Below are 15,742 nucleotides of genomic sequence, written 5' to 3'. Positions count from 1 at the left end.
CGAGTGGGTTTTGTCTGGGTTCTCCAGTTTCCTCCTACTGCCAAAAAACAGGAGTGAATTGGTGACTAGGTTTGAATAAATGTATGAATATGTGTGTGGGTGCACTGGCTGGCGTTTCATCCAGGGTGTATTCTCGCCTCACTGATTCTGGGATCGGATTTGGCTCCACCATGACTCTGACCAGGATAAAGTGCTTCAACAGCAAAGCTACAGTCTATTCATATATATTTCTGGTAAAATCTCATAGTGGTTCATGGGTTGTTTATTTATTGCTGGTTTTGTTAAAAAAAAAAACACAAAACAGAGTAAATTATTTCTGTAACTCTTCTTTGTGACAAAGTCTACTGCTATAAACACTACACAAATAAAACGCAATTAAAGTGTGACTTTTTCGTTGTTGTTTTTGACCAATGTGGATCATAAACGTAAGAAGTAAAGGAAAGAAAAGAAACAGCAGTGGGCGAAATGACAAAAATATCATTTCACGACACGCAAAGACATTTCTACAATACACAATATGTATCATATCTGGCAACCTCCAGCAAAACCGTAGTCTTACATTTAAAAAGGATGATAAACTGTTCCATTACTTTAAACTGAAAAGGGTTTAAAAATACAATAATATCATTTGAATCCATTCTATTAATGAATAATAATTACATGGTCTCATAGCCCAATGTGGTCTTCTGCTGTTCCACCTCATGGTTTGATGTGTTTTGCACGCTGAGATGCTTTTCTGCTCACCACGGTTGTGCAGTCTGATTATTTGAGCTTCTATAAGCTTCCTGGTAGATCGAACCAATCAATAAGGCGTTTCCATCCACAGAACTGTCACTCACTCAATAGTTTTTGTTTTTCCCCAACATTCTGTGTAAACTCTAGAGATTGTTGTGTGTGAAAATCCCAGGAGATCAGCAGTTTCTGAAATACTCAAACCAGCCTATATGACACCAACATCCATGCGACAGTTAAAGTCACAGAGGTCACACTTTTTCTTCGTTCTGATGTTTGTCGTGAACGTTAACTGAAGCACCCGACCTGTATCTGCATGATTTTATGCATTGTGCTTCCGCCACATGATTGCATAACCGCTTAAATGAGCAGGTGTATAGGTGAAGTGTATTGTTACATAATATCATCATACTGTGCGAGTAATGGAAATGTTTTGTGTTATTCGGTAAAAACTCCACTCTCACTGTGGTGATCCATTTCATCATTCATTTAGCCTTCATGCTTCCATACAGCAACAAGTAACTCATCGTATAACAGGACAAAAGTTATTCTATCAGATTAGAAAACATATTACTGATCAAAATCTGGAATTTAACTAAACATTTCAGGATTAGCAATTCAGGATTAGTATCACCCTTTCCCTTTGCATGTTTTGACCAAAGGGTGAAGCCAAAGTGTTAACCACATAATCATAACACAACATTGTTACTGTCACAAGAGTATATTTCATTCCAGTCATCTGAATTTGGCCCATTATAGAAAAAAGTTAAGTATTATCAACTTTCAGTAGTTTAACAGAGATTCTTACAGAGGTATGTTGGCACTAGGGGTGGACGATATGGCAAATATATCACGTACATACACCATATATCATATCAATACCACAGCGCTGCTGTATTCTTGAATCTGATCGGTCAGAAGGTGTTGATTCATTTTCTATTACAGCAGCTCGGACAGTAGTGCCGGCTGTATTTCTAATCACAGGTTTAGTGTATATTAATGGGGACTTGTATGGCAGACGCTCTGCATAATTCAAGCCGAACAATAAAATAAATATTTTTAAAAAATGTTATTTGACAAAGAAAAATCTATAACTGAAGTTTTCATGAAGAAAGAGAGATTTATGAACATTTATAGAAGGAGTCTCGAGTGTTAGCGTCAAGTTTTCTGACACTTTGTGCTTTCTGGTTTCTTGGCAACACGAGACTTTTTTTTTGGTCTTATTAACTTCAAAGAGAGGAAAAAAATAGATGCTGGTGAAGGACTGAGCTGCTATATCGTAAATGTTTACAGGAACTAACTTGTCTCACGGACGTTCCACAACATTAAACGTAACTATAAAGGGTTAAAAAGCGTTAACACAACGTGTTAAACGGTTAACAAGTTCAAAACTGCAGTTCTTTGTGAATTTCTGTAGTATAAGAGGAATAAAACACTTTGTGACATGCTGTTATAGGAAAATAGTAACCTCAGTGTGGTGTGTCATTTATTTTCCTATATATAACACACATAGCACATACATATCAAAGTGTTTTATTCCATACATATTATACTTCTGGACATCTTTAAGATACACTATAGGTATCAGGGTATGTCATTTTGCTGAGGTTTTGCAAACAAGTGCACAATAGTTTTCGTCCAACGTTAAGAAATAAAAATTTGTACAGATAGTGCAAAAAAATAGTTGTATCAGGAAGTGACTTAGAACTTAAACTTCGAAAATAACGTGTTGTTATTTCACAATATCGATATAAAATCGTCATATCGCCCATCCCTAGTTTGGCACAGTTCAATATTGCATTATTGCAGTGTCAGAAATGGCAAATAAACTAATAATACATACAACATCCTACAATACATCATCATCATCATCATCATCATCATCATCGCTTCCATTATTGACCAAATACTAAAATACTCTATAGACTCAGGACATGTTTGAGCTTCACATTAGCAGGTCTGTTATTTCTGACACTATAAAATATTTTGAAGCATGTAGCGTCACTTATTTAATCATTACTATGTTCTTTAAAACAAGAAACAGCTGCAGTGTTGTGAGGTTCATGAGGAAGATATGAAACGGAAAGTTGAAAATAAATAAATAAATAAAAATCACCCAAGCAAACGCGTTCACTTACAAGCGCGAAATGGTTTTTCTACCAAACGTACAAGAACGATACGACGAGAAATTCAGTGTGGACCGTCCTCAATGACTACCTCTACCTCGTCTTAGCACCAGATCATAAAACATAGTTATTGCTAACAAATTAAAAGGAATATTATTAAAATCTTATGAGCTGAATTGGTTGAACATGAAAAATATAGTCAATAGAAATGCCTTTAAATTAGTACTAGTACTGCGTTGTGGCGCGAAAGCAACAGCGTGTAAACTGTACCTGTGAATGTTTGGCTCATAAACTGTTAACTGACAAAAAGCGTGGCACCATGATTAGTGTTTAAAAAGAAAATGACAGGACAATAACTACCCCAGGAAAACTACCCCGGGTGGTGTTTATCATGTACATAGCATTTGTTTTTGCTTCTTGAAGAGAAACATCTTTTACATAAAGCTTCATGAGTGCATGCTATAGTCAAGACTAAGTCATTTTTAAGACTCTTTTTATCCATAAATATTCAGTGTGCTGTTTTAATGATAGAAAATAACAATAAAGTTCACTGTGGATGAACATACATCACTGAGTAGTGTATTGATATGTATTGCGTTGGAGTAATGTATATCTGGGCTGCACTAGAGGATAATCGGATTCATTTGGAGACGAAAGGTGTTTACAGGTCTTAGTCTTAAACTATTATGTTCCCTGGTAAAACTCAGATGGAGGGGGTATGGGCTAAGCCAAAAACGGCAAAATATTAAGCTTTTAACAACAAATCATTGGTCAGAAAATTAGCAAGAGTTAAATAAACGCACTCCTGAGACCTCCTGTGCCTCCATTTGCTGTTTAGTTTTGCTGCAGTGAACTGTATGGGGGGGGGGTGCTAGAAACAGGGAAATTCACTTATATAGTCTTCTTGTATGCAAAGGTAAAGTCATGATAATGATTAAAACGTTTGATGTACAGTTCTGGGTGTACAAAATTAAAATAAAGTAAAAATAATAATAAATAAATAAATAAATAAACAAACAAGAAGCTGTTTGCGATTTCACTCACAAGGCTTAAGCATTTAAAGAAATGAAAGGGAAAAGCTATCCCATAATAAGTTACTTTATCTATTTGTTTCCTGACCAACGATTTGTTGTTAAGATAACTAATTAAAAGCTTCATATTTTGCCGGAGTATGGTTTAGGGCTGTGGTGATTGGAACGGTGCTTGCATTTCAGTGTAACACTCCTGCAAGCCACTGATCAAAATGAAATGCAATGCAATTCCATGAATTTAAATGCGTTTCATTCTTTAAAAAAAAGAAAAAGAAAAAAAAAAGAAAGAAAAACAAAATAGATCAACATGACATAAGAGTAATTCGATGACGGGTTTGGCTTCTCAGCACGACACGTCCTCGTGATCATGAGAAGGTGTGATTGCTTTTCTACCTGGCTTGCCGTCTTCTCCGTACTGTACAGGTTTAAACTTGTACGCTGAACGCTTTGTTCGTCATCACTGAAGTTTGTTCGGGAGAAATTCTGTGAGCCGTAAGGTTCCGAAAAACCCGACAACTCGGATACCGATTCGTTTCGCTGGAATGTTTTCACTGTATGCGATTGATGAAGTGCATCACAGGATCTTGTATTCATTTCCAAACCAAAAAAAAAATAAAAAAGAAGATACGCCAATCGGATCCGGACATTCGATTAAAGCCTGTTTTACACTGTGCAATTTCAGCCGACTTCAAACTGTACGAGATCCAGATAAAATCGAACTCTATAACATGATTATGTGATAATGTGCTCCACGAGCTTGAGGTAATAATGAGATTTTTCTCTCATTAGCATGTTTCGTTTCCGTTTCGTCATCACCACTAACATATGTGCAGCTGTCCCGTGAGTATTGTGCAATCTTATACCGTCCTCCCATTGGTGGATTTTTAGATGAGCGTCATTTTATTTTGAAAAATGTCGGATTCAGTGCTAAAAAAATGACACTAAATCAGCTGCTGGTGAGCACATTCTCAACTCACAGCCAAAAAAAATTTGCCTGCGATTTTCGAAATTATACAGTGTAAAGCTGCCTTACAAGAGCTGGCTTAAAGAGATGACTCATTACGAACGACACCTCACTTCAAAGTGTGTGGGATTTTTTTTCTGAGCAAATACTGTAGCGTGAAGTTTGATAACTGGATGATCTGTGAAATCTGTGATTATAATTGGGGTCCATTACATTTTTAACATTCTATCAATCTTGAAGTTTGGCCCAGGCATTATGAATGTAGATAAATGTAAAATATAATAATAATAATAATGATAATAATAATGGAGTAACTACATGGTGATTCTAATAACCTGTTGCTTCTTCGACCTATTATACCTATATTATACAGCTAATGTTGACTAGAAAGGACCTTAACTTCCCTCTTTAATACATATTTAGTGTTGGAAAGCTAACAAGCTTTCAAGAAAGTATTATTATTATTCATATTACACGTAACTTTATCAGCGCATTTCACTTGCATGAACTCTACACTTGATCGATTGCTCTCTACCAGCACCTCACGGATCGGTAGGATTTAAATCCGTGATTTACCTGAGCCCTAACCTCCCCTCCGTTCACTATAACATGGCCACGCTCTCAGGGGTGCAGTTGAGGTGTGTGGAGGTGCCGCTTCCTCCGGGTGACTTCATGCTGCGAGCACCACAGCCCATGGGCACGCTTTTCCCCATGCCTCCTACGATGACTCCTGCGCTCGAGGTGTCGTGCAGCCTGCCGTTGACGAGGGCGGCCATCATGGTGTCGCTGCTGACGCTGCCAAACTCGTAGGTGAAGGTTCCGTAATAGACCAGGACGAGGACCGTGAAGATCCACTCGCAGATGGCGGCAGCGTGCTGCAACTCGAAGCTCTCGTGAATGAAGAAGATGCCGCCTGGGTTAGGTCGGGGAGTTAAAGAGGAACAACCGGAAATCTTCAAAAGGCGTTACTCATAGCTTCAAGTCTTCCCTGATCATTATCCACATTCGGTGTTTTTAGATTTATTTTTATCTATGAGGCAAGAATAAATAACGGACTACTTCAACTACAAAAAAATAAAAAAACAAATCCCTGCAGCAAAATTGCTTTAATTTTCATACAGATCGCATGTGTACAGTTTAGTGCAAAAGTTTGCACACCCCTATGCTGTGTGAGGTAGGTTTTGAAATTTTAATTTACAATGGACAAATAGTTTATGTTAAGAGTTCACATTTTTCACCAGTTTGGTTTGGATTTATTTTTTCCCCCATTTACTTTCCTTCCTTTCTTTTTTTTTTTAGGTCTTAGCTGTTTTGTTTTATTCTCACTGGCTCTTATCTCAACTGCTTGAGCAAACTGCTTCAGAGTTTGAGTCTGTTTGACTTCCTAAAGACCTAAAGTAAACATGATGACTGTTAGGATTCATTAGTACTGAGTACTAATGTACTGAGGTGCATTTAAATGAAGTAACTAGAGCATGACAATGGGTATTCAAAAGAATTGAGCAGGGTGATAAAGATAACTCACTTGGAAACCACTGTTTTAATACTGTACATCACCAAAATACCACCTAGTTTTAGATAAATGCCCGACAGAGTGTTTCCCCCTCCTCAGATGAAACACTGATGATTAATAAGCAAGCCAACCAGTTTGTCAACTTCTGATTTACATCAACTTAATCTTAAAGTTATTGTCAAAGCATAAATGTCTTTGTTTATCAAATCGAACTAAAACTTCCTGCCAAATTTATTACTTCATTAACACTGAAGTACTCGTGTGTGTGTGTGTTTTTGTTAAATGCCCAATCAGCCATAAATCACCAAGCATGATCACTGCACAGCTGATTACCATATAGCTACGCCCACGAAGCTCTCACAATAAAAAACTGAAGACTAAACATCGAAAGCGCTCCAATAATGCAGCTCAGCCACTGCAGAGCATCGGCTATCAAAGATACTAACCTTTTTTATCGAGTGCCATTACTTTTTGTCCTAATCGAATGGTGAGTTTTATTTGTCTTTTGGATTGCTCTCCTTCATATCATTAATATGAAATGACAAGATTTTCTTTAAACTCATATGCGTAATTGAAATAAATAAGCGAATTCAACTTGTCATCTTTATTCGTGTACAGTTATACGATTTATATTTACTCAGGAGCTCTCGTAGGATTCAAACGTTTCTTTCAAACGGACTGGATTTTCATGATTCTCGTGGAAACGCTCCTGCGAACAATTTAGGAATAAATTCCTTGGGATCCAGCTTGATAATTGAGTAAGGATACTGAGGATGAGAGAGATCAGCACTCCAGCTGACAGAGCCACGCGCACATGGGCCATCCAGAAGTCCAGCGCTGTCTCGGCCATGCGGTATGTGAGCACACACTGCAGACATACGAATAGCAGACCTGCTGGAAATGCCACACCGGCCCCCACGTAGTGCAGAGTCTTCGCATGGTCGACCTGACAGAGGAAAACGATCAAGAATTTGGTTAAAAAGGGATCTCAGGGGTAGATATGGTTATTTATTTCGTTCTCAGCTCACCTGGAAGTTGCCCACCATGACGAGTCCCAGAGCGTTGACACAACCCGACACCAGCGCACTGGTGTTGACCCAGCAGTGGTGGCTGTGCTCGATCACATGAGCGTAACGCAACATACAAATCATCACCACTACAGAGAGTGAGAGGGGGAGACAGAGAGACGGAGAGAGACATGTGCAAACAACATAATATGGTTGAAAACAAATAAACCAAGAAATAGGCTAACTAGTGTTAATATCAAATGAGTGGCCTAATGAGCGAATCTGTATCAGAGTGAAATCGATACTTTTGGTCCGCTTGCTATTTGGTTTGAGGGTGCAGACCAAAATACATGGCATGTTTGATTCACTTCCAGCAGTCGACTCGGTTCTGAGTCGAATCTGAGTCGAATCACTTTCTCACTACAAATGAACCTTAATACTCGGGAGATTTTTGACATTTCTATGCGCGCTTAGTTATTGTCTGTTCACATTTTCCTTTGAAATAAAAGTACGAGGGCATTTTCAGCCCTACAACCCAACTCCACAACCTCAAACCTGCACCCCCCCGCCCTTTTTTTCTTTTTGCAAAAGAGCATATAGCATGTAGCTAGTCCGTACAGGATTTCGTTGAGTTATTTTGTGATTGTTGAAACAAAAAATGTTTGCTTTTCCCGCAGGCTTTTTTCCCCCCAAAATGTGCGCTGCAACTCATGGAGTTTTGTCTAGCAGAAAACTACCTGAATTGACGAAATCGCAGTTGCATGAAACTGTTCCGCAAAGTCTTTCGCGGCAATGTCTGTTGCTAAACGAGACCTTTCAGCTGTACTCATGTTTAACTCGCGTGAATCGAACAGGGCTTTGGCTGAATGAGGTCACATGACCGACCAAATCTGTGGCAATTTTGAAAAATCTGCGAGCTCCTCTGAATATTGCTTGATTTTGCTTTTGTTTCTGCAATCAAAAAAATCGCGAAATCCTAGAGGGACTGAATAGCAAATAAAACTAAAATATCAAGCTAGCTCTGATTGAGACTCGGCAAATAGACTAATAGGTGTGAAAACCCACTGAGAGTGCGAGGTGGTCCTAGCTTCCGTTGCAGTCAGAAAGTGATTCGACTCTGAATCGACTCGACTGCTGGAAGTCAATCAGACATGCCATGCAGTTTTTATGCAGATGCGAGCTTCTGAAGTGATCCACGAGGCACAAACTGAGCTAAAGGACAGAGCTGTTGTGCTGCAGAAATGCCATGTGGTCTGGAGATTTGGACCAACAAACAAGTAGAGAAAATAAACGTTGAATGTGACACACAACATGTTTTAAGTTACTTATTTATCTAATTATTTACTTCACGCTTCAGTGATTTTTGTGATTTCTACGCACACTTAGTAAAGGGTTTTTTTCCCACCTATTTTCCTATAAGCTCTATATGTTCCTCAGCCAAAGGTTTTTAGTTTTATTTAATTCTTTACAGCGTAAAACCAAACATCCGATGAACCAAAAGTATCAATTTCACTTGAATTCAGAGTCAGGTGGAAAAAACTCTAAAGTTTAAATAAAAAAAAAAAACCCATCAAAATCACAGTGTTGTCCATTATCAGTGTTTCCATCTTGTTAAATTCACACATATTAAGCACTCACAAGCAAGCTCGAGATGATTATTTACCCATAAAAGCCCCGACGTTGCCTATGAGACTGAAGAGACAGCTCTCAGGTGGGTAACAGCCGCATTTACTAAAAAAGAAAAATCACAAACGGCGCGATTAGAAATTGACAATATGTTCGTGCGTCATTCAGAAAATCTGAGCGCGAGAATCCGGCTGTAGGAAGAGAAGAAACCTGATGAGAGGGATGTCCTGTGGAGTACAGCAGGTCTTGGGGAAGCCCCTCTTAGCTGTTTCCTCATTACAAGTCACATTATACGTCCTGTGAATCATGTAACAGTGTGTTAGATAATGAGATAGAACAGGCCATTTTCCACAAGCCGTGTATGTGTGGCGGACTGGAAAAACCCGTTGGATGTTTCTGTGGCTGGATTCTGTCAAAAAACTTCATGCAGACGAAAATCTGTTTTGTTTCGGGGTTTTTTTCGTGTGCTAGCATAGGTTTTTCCGCCCTAAACATACTCTAGAACCATGTTGGGTATGAAGCTAGTTTAACAAACGCAGTGGGGAGGAGTCAGTCTCCAAACAAAACTGTCTAAAACCTTGCTAGCTAAGTGTGTTTTAACTCACACAATAAATGTCACGCTTTTGGATAGATTTGCCACGGCGAACTCATAAGCGTACATAAGCGTACTCAATTCAGTTTGTTTGTTTTAATACCAGCTGCTAAAATGTCTGTGATGCTCCTGCAGGACATTCGGAGTAAAAGTGATTTTCTCCATTTTCACTTTTGGGTAAAACCAGATTGTGTTGCCAGGTGTTCGGTTTTCAATCGTTATTCGGATTTTATCTTTTCAATATTTGTTAGCGTCATACGTAATAATACGCCTGTAATAAAAGGATGGTATTTATGATAGCGGTGAGTTGTAAAACTGGTGTTAATTGCATCCAGTCGCTTTGTTTCAGACAGACCTGGCAACTTCTGAATGCTAAAGAAGCACTTTCATTTCAGAACTATATATATAGTAGATATATACACCGATCAGCCACAACATTAAAACCATTTAAAAACAACGATTTTTTACATTTATTAAACCTGTGTTGTGTTTGCAATTGTTTGATATCCACGAGAGCGGAGCATCTTTGCGAATTATTTGAACAAAAAGACGAAAATGTTCAACAATAAAGACAATTTTTCACAGCCTTCTTTGCTCATAGGGTGCCAATATTCATGGAGGGCACGGTATAGTAGATTTCACCATGCGAAGGGTTTTTCCAGGCTGCCACACATATAATAATAATGATCTGTGCTATGTGAAGGCTTATGGAAATTGCTGACTTACCAGTTTTCGACTGGACACACATGGTGGTTCATCACTGCCATGGCGTACCTGGGAAACACAATAATTTACTTAGATGGTATCTTCTCATCTTCGTGTGATGGCATCGCAACACGGGTAAAGTCTTAAGTCAGGTCTTAAACGTAACTGAAATGTTGGGTTTTGCAATACTGATATTGGAGAAGCAGGAAATATACAAATAAGCAAATCTCCAAAAAACTGTTTAACGCAAACTATCAGCATTTTTTCTGTTATCATAACATTGGCAAAACAATTACTCTGGGTGAAATGAATATTGCAGTGCTGATCTTTACTTGTGACCCGTTCACCCAGTTTTAATAGTGCAAAAGTTTGTGCCCCTATGGTTTCTGTGTGGAAACAAACCTGCACTGTACGTCTGTTTTGCCAGTGTATTTAGGGGAGAATTCAGAAGCTGTTCAGAGGATATTAAAGAGGTTGTGCATTCGAGTTATTAGGGAACATTTTGATCACATTCAGAAAGTAAGAATCAAACTAATCTCACCTGGATACTGTAGGCTTGTACATAAGAACTAGGTGTGTAACGATCAGATGGTTTGTATTGATGCATCGATTTAAAAGGCAATGATTGAAATGAATCACAGGGAAGACAACTGTTGTGTACAAAAAATCATTCATATTTTTAAACTTTGTAAATAGGCTAGCAAGGTGATTTGTAAGTCTGTAAGTCTGATACATAAAATAGTCCGTCTTTACGTCATAATTCGCAAATTGACTGCAGACCTATCCCAAATTCTAACATAAAGTTGGTCATGTATTGATTAATTAAATCAAACTGTATCGTAGTGAGTCAAGTGATATCATTAAATGTCTAATTATTGCTTTAGTAATCCAAATTGTATTATCTGGAAGCCTGTGGACTACACCGCTAGTAAAAACTTTTGCTGTAATCATAAAGATTAGACTACGATGACCAAACTGTCAACTCGTTAAAGAGCTAATCTACATCAGGATTTCTGTAAAGCTGATTTGTTACAGTGTGTATTGTTTAAAGTGTTATGAAACTTTTTGAACTCAAGTTGATTGGTCTTCTTCCACTATTATTTGTTTAATATTCCCATACACTATCTAGGTGTTCTTCATTTTATCCTATAGGGTGTGCTAACTTTTACCCTGTATATTACAAGGCACATTTTGGATCCATACTTTTGATCCATATCATTCAAGCACCTGGACAACAGGCATTTATGTTTCCCAAGAACTTTCCACACACTTACACTATCCATATCCCTGTGATGGAGAATGCCGACAGGCTGACTGGCAGAACAATCCAGGCAGTCATGAGGCAGTCTGTGAGCAGCCCTTGTGCAAAGCATGAGGGGCTGCCGGATCAGGGCTACGGTGACGGGAGGAGAGATGCGGTCAGGTGAAGCCATGCAGTGCAGGGAATATGAGAGGAGTGTTGAGGGGGGACCAAAGGACAGGTCCTTCAACTACATCCGGCACCCTTCAGACAGCAAGCTGTTAAGAAAAAGAGATGTTCAGGAAGCTTCCCGGTCAGGGTTGTGATGGATCCCAAATTTATTCAAGGAACACTAGGTATAAGGTGGGGACATGTTCTGGATGGTACACAAGTCCATCACAGGGCACCACACACACACACACACACACACACACACACACACACACACACACACACACTCAATCACACTCACACCTAGGGGCAATTTAGAGTCACCAGTCCACCTAATGGCAAGTTTTTGGGAGGAAACAGGAAGAAACCCATGCAGACACAGAGAGAACATACACACAGGCAGTAACCTGAGCTCAGAATCGACCACTGAGCCTGGAATTATGAGGCTATAAAAAGTCTATCTGCACCCCCATGATAACAAATTTAGAAAATCAGATTTTCTGGCTATATCTCGGAGGTCACGGTGGCTTAGTGGTCAAAATGGTTGCATGGGGGTTTCCTCTGGGTAAACCGGTTTCAGTCCAACAACATGCGTTGTAGTCCTGATTGGTATTTCCATATTCGGTGGGTTGGCACCCCCGCCTTGTTCCCTGGGATAGTTCCCTGGGATCAGCTCCAGGCTCCCTGTAACCCTGCGTAGGACAAGCGGTCCAGAAAATGGATGGATGGCTACACCTCAGGGACCCCTAGGTTCTCCGAGACCCCATGGTTTTCCATCTGTGTCCTTTTCTGACCATAACACTACTTCCAGCTATATATGAATGTAGTTTTGTTTTGCGAATTTATTTATTTTCCACCAGAAATACTGAGGTGTTTTAAATCCCAGTAAATCCCTGCTACACTCATATTAGCACAATGTCTGCCTAACTGCTGTGTTAAGAAAAGACCAGCACCTAGAAAACACCTGGCCAGTGGTGGTCACTATGCACTGATGGACAGCACAGATTGGTGTGCTCCAGTCTGTTTATCTGTATACAAACAAAGTGTCCTATATGGGAGGTTAATCTAATAACCTGGAATCGGACAGCATTTTGATGCAACTGTATAGAAAACAGTTACACACATTTTTTTGTCATTTAAAAGATGACCAGCTCTTTAAATAGTGTATATATATTTAAAATAAAATACAAACACAGCTCAGTGTGTATATCACGGTTAGGCGTCAGCTAGCTATCTTGAATGCTAATCTTCTTTCCGTTACCATTTAAAAACAATCTGCAAGCCATCAATACAAATAATGAAACCACATTTACACTTAACGCTCTTATGCAAGTCATTTATATCCTTAGTGTTATTACTGATAAAAATCACTGAAACGTTTCCTTGCTTACCGCAGCCTTTCCAACTAATCAATGAATGAATGTTGTTGCAGGGTTAATTCTGCCAGGGTTGCCAGGTCCGTGTGAAACAAAGGTATTGGATGGAATTAACACGAGCTCTATACCAGAAATTTTACAACTCACCGCGATCATAAATACCATGCTTTTATTACAGGTGTATTATTACGTATGACGCTAACAAATAATGAAAAGAAATGAAAAGGAAAAATTAGGAACAGAATAACGATATAAAACCGAGCACCTGGCAACACAAGCGCCAGCACCGGACAGCCATTAGAGGGCGGAGCTACCTGCGCAGCATCATAATATAACCAATTATATACATATATATATATTTGTATTTCGGTTATACTTGTGTGCGAATTATATTCAATTATAAATATATGTAAAGTGTATTAGAGAGTGACTGTGTATGAGACAAATTATTTACAATAAAAAAAGCTTTATTTTTAATTTCTACAACCACACAGGGTTGCCAGGTGTGAGCCCAGAAAATCATTCCAAAAAAAAAAAATACCTGCTCAAAAACGCTGCTTCATATCAAAACTGTAACATTTAAAGGAAAGATTTACATTAAAAAAAAAAGAAGCATTAAAAACAGTGTGTGTGTGTGTGGGGGGGGGGGTTAGGAAAACGTATGTCTGCATTTGAATGGGTTTTGTAATATTTTAAGTGAGAAATAAAATAATCAACCACTCTCAAGTTATTTTCCTAAAACAGCACGCCCAAAAGTGATTTCTCTTACACCACAACAAACTACCAACAATTACAATTTGTAGTCATTAAAGAACGTCACATAATACACATTGTATAGTATCTGCTGGTTGTTAACGTGGTTATTACTGTATGTTACCCCATGTGGTTTATAGTGTGGTTACAATAGTATTTTATCTGCTTGCTAGTGTGTTACTAAGTTAGTACTATATTATTCCAGGTGGTTGCTAATGTGTTGCTAGGTGGTCACTATATATGGTATTTCATCTAGTTGCTATCATGTTAACTAGTTGCTATGTTCTCCCAGCTGTTCCTAGGGTATTGTGGGTATTAAGTGGTTTCTATAGTATTCCTGGTGATTTCTTTACCCTGCTGAAAAACAAAAACAAAACACTATAGAAACCATCACAGAAATGCTAATGATTTCTATTGCAAACCATCAACAAACCATTTCCATTACCATTATTGGTCCTTAATGGTATCCACTAAACATGCCGCGAACAGAAGGCAACAAATTACCAGCAGAGCCCCCCAAAAACGGTGCACTCTTTTTTTGCCTTTTCTGTGATGGTTTCTGTTGTTGTTTTTTTCAGCAGGGTAAATAAATCACCAGGAACATGCCTACTTTGAAGATGCTAAAATTGCTAAATTATTTTTGATTTATTTTGTGTGTTTTTGTTTTTTTTATCACAACATAATTCCCATAGATCGATTTGTGTTATTCCCAAGTTCTGATGACTTTATTATTCTAAAGTGTGGGTTTAAAAAATATATATAAAAAAATAAAGAATGAGTGTGTCTAAACTACTGGAATAAAGTTGGTGTGACGTTGGACGTTCGATATTCGCGGATATGCGGAAATTAAGGGACCGTCTCTAAAGTTACATACGACATTGTTAAACACGTTTCTAACTTCAATAGCATTTGAAGGGAATGACTTACAGTCATATAACCAACTGTAAAGTGTTCATGTAGGTGTCAGCTATAATGCTCACCTCTTAGATTTTTGATATTTAGTAAAATAAACTATTAAATCATATATAAATATTGCCATGTATTTTATTACTGCATGGGCCCATACACATTTACATTACATTTACATTTATTCACTTAGCAGACGCTTTTATCCAAAGCAACTTACAAATGAGAAATGAGAAATATCGTGCAAATGAGAACTATCGTGCCCTGCGTTGGATTGGCGCCCTCTTCAGGGTGTACTCCGCGTTGTGCCCGATGCTCCCTGGGATAGGCTCCAGGTTCCCCGTGACCCTGAAAAGGATAAGCGGTATAGAAGATGGATCGACGGATATAAAATAAATACAGTACTGGTCAAAAGTTTAGACACTGGAAAAAAGCTGGTTTGATGTTGGACGTTCGATATTCGCACACAAAATATACACAAAATGTACACAAAATATACCATAATTTAAAGCTCAATAGCATTTGAAGGGAATGATGTACAGTCACAAAACCAACTTTAAAGTGTTCGACTATGAACACCCTTCAAATACTATTGAGCTTTAAATTATGGTATATTTTGTGTATCGGCCCATTCTGTAGTGAAATTCATATCTAACTTACATATGATTTAATAGCTTATTTTAATAAAATCAAAAATCTAAAAGGTGTGCGTCATACCTGACATTTAGGTGAGCACTTTCCAGTTGGATGTGTGACTGTAAGTCATTCCCTTCAAATGCTATTGAGCTTTAAATTATGGCATATTTTGTGTATGAGCCCATGCAGTAGTGAAATACATGGCAATATTTACATATGATTTAATAGTTTATTTTAATAAATATCAGAAATCTAAAAGGTGTACATTATAGCTGACACCTACATGAACACTTTCCAGTTGGATGTGTGACTGTACATCATTTCCTTCAAATGCTATTGAGCTTTAAATTATGGCTATTTTGTG

At 38.3% G+C, this 15,742-nt stretch overlaps 1 protein-coding gene across 2 annotated transcripts; it reads right to left on the bottom strand.

Annotated features, from left to right (window-relative positions):
- Positions 1 to 1,062: 1,062 nt before the first annotated feature.
- On the bottom strand, positions 1,063 to 15,642 carry tmem150ab (transmembrane protein 150Ab). Of its 2 annotated transcripts, none has more exons than XM_053618407.1 (9): positions 15,460 to 15,642; positions 14,963 to 15,090; positions 11,571 to 11,814; positions 10,318 to 10,365; positions 9,210 to 9,296; positions 9,037 to 9,104; positions 7,395 to 7,522; positions 7,135 to 7,312; positions 1,063 to 5,766 (listed from the first exon to the last, which is right to left on the bottom strand). In XM_053618407.1, exons 3-9 carry the CDS (start codon positions 11,633 to 11,635, stop codon positions 5,456 to 5,458), a joined length of 885 nt encoding a protein of 294 aa, XP_053474382.1. In that variant the 5' UTR covers positions 11,636 to 11,814; positions 14,963 to 15,090; positions 15,460 to 15,642; the 3' UTR covers positions 1,063 to 5,455. The 2 variants fall into 2 exon arrangements, with proteins under 2 accessions (XP_053474382.1, XP_053474381.1); XM_053618406.1 differs by lacking the exons at positions 14,963 to 15,090; positions 15,460 to 15,642 and adding exons at positions 13,099 to 14,190; positions 14,282 to 14,808.
- Positions 15,643 to 15,742: the final 100 nt, after the last annotated feature.

The sequence above is a fragment of the Ictalurus furcatus genome, chromosome 28, assembly GCF_023375685.1.
Source record: "Ictalurus furcatus strain D&B chromosome 28, Billie_1.0, whole genome shotgun sequence".
In the NCBI taxonomy this organism is placed as follows: domain Eukaryota; kingdom Metazoa; phylum Chordata; class Actinopteri; order Siluriformes; family Ictaluridae; genus Ictalurus; species Ictalurus furcatus.
The sequence above is the reverse complement of the archived record's forward strand: the minus strand, read 5'-3'. Positions and strand labels throughout refer to the sequence as shown.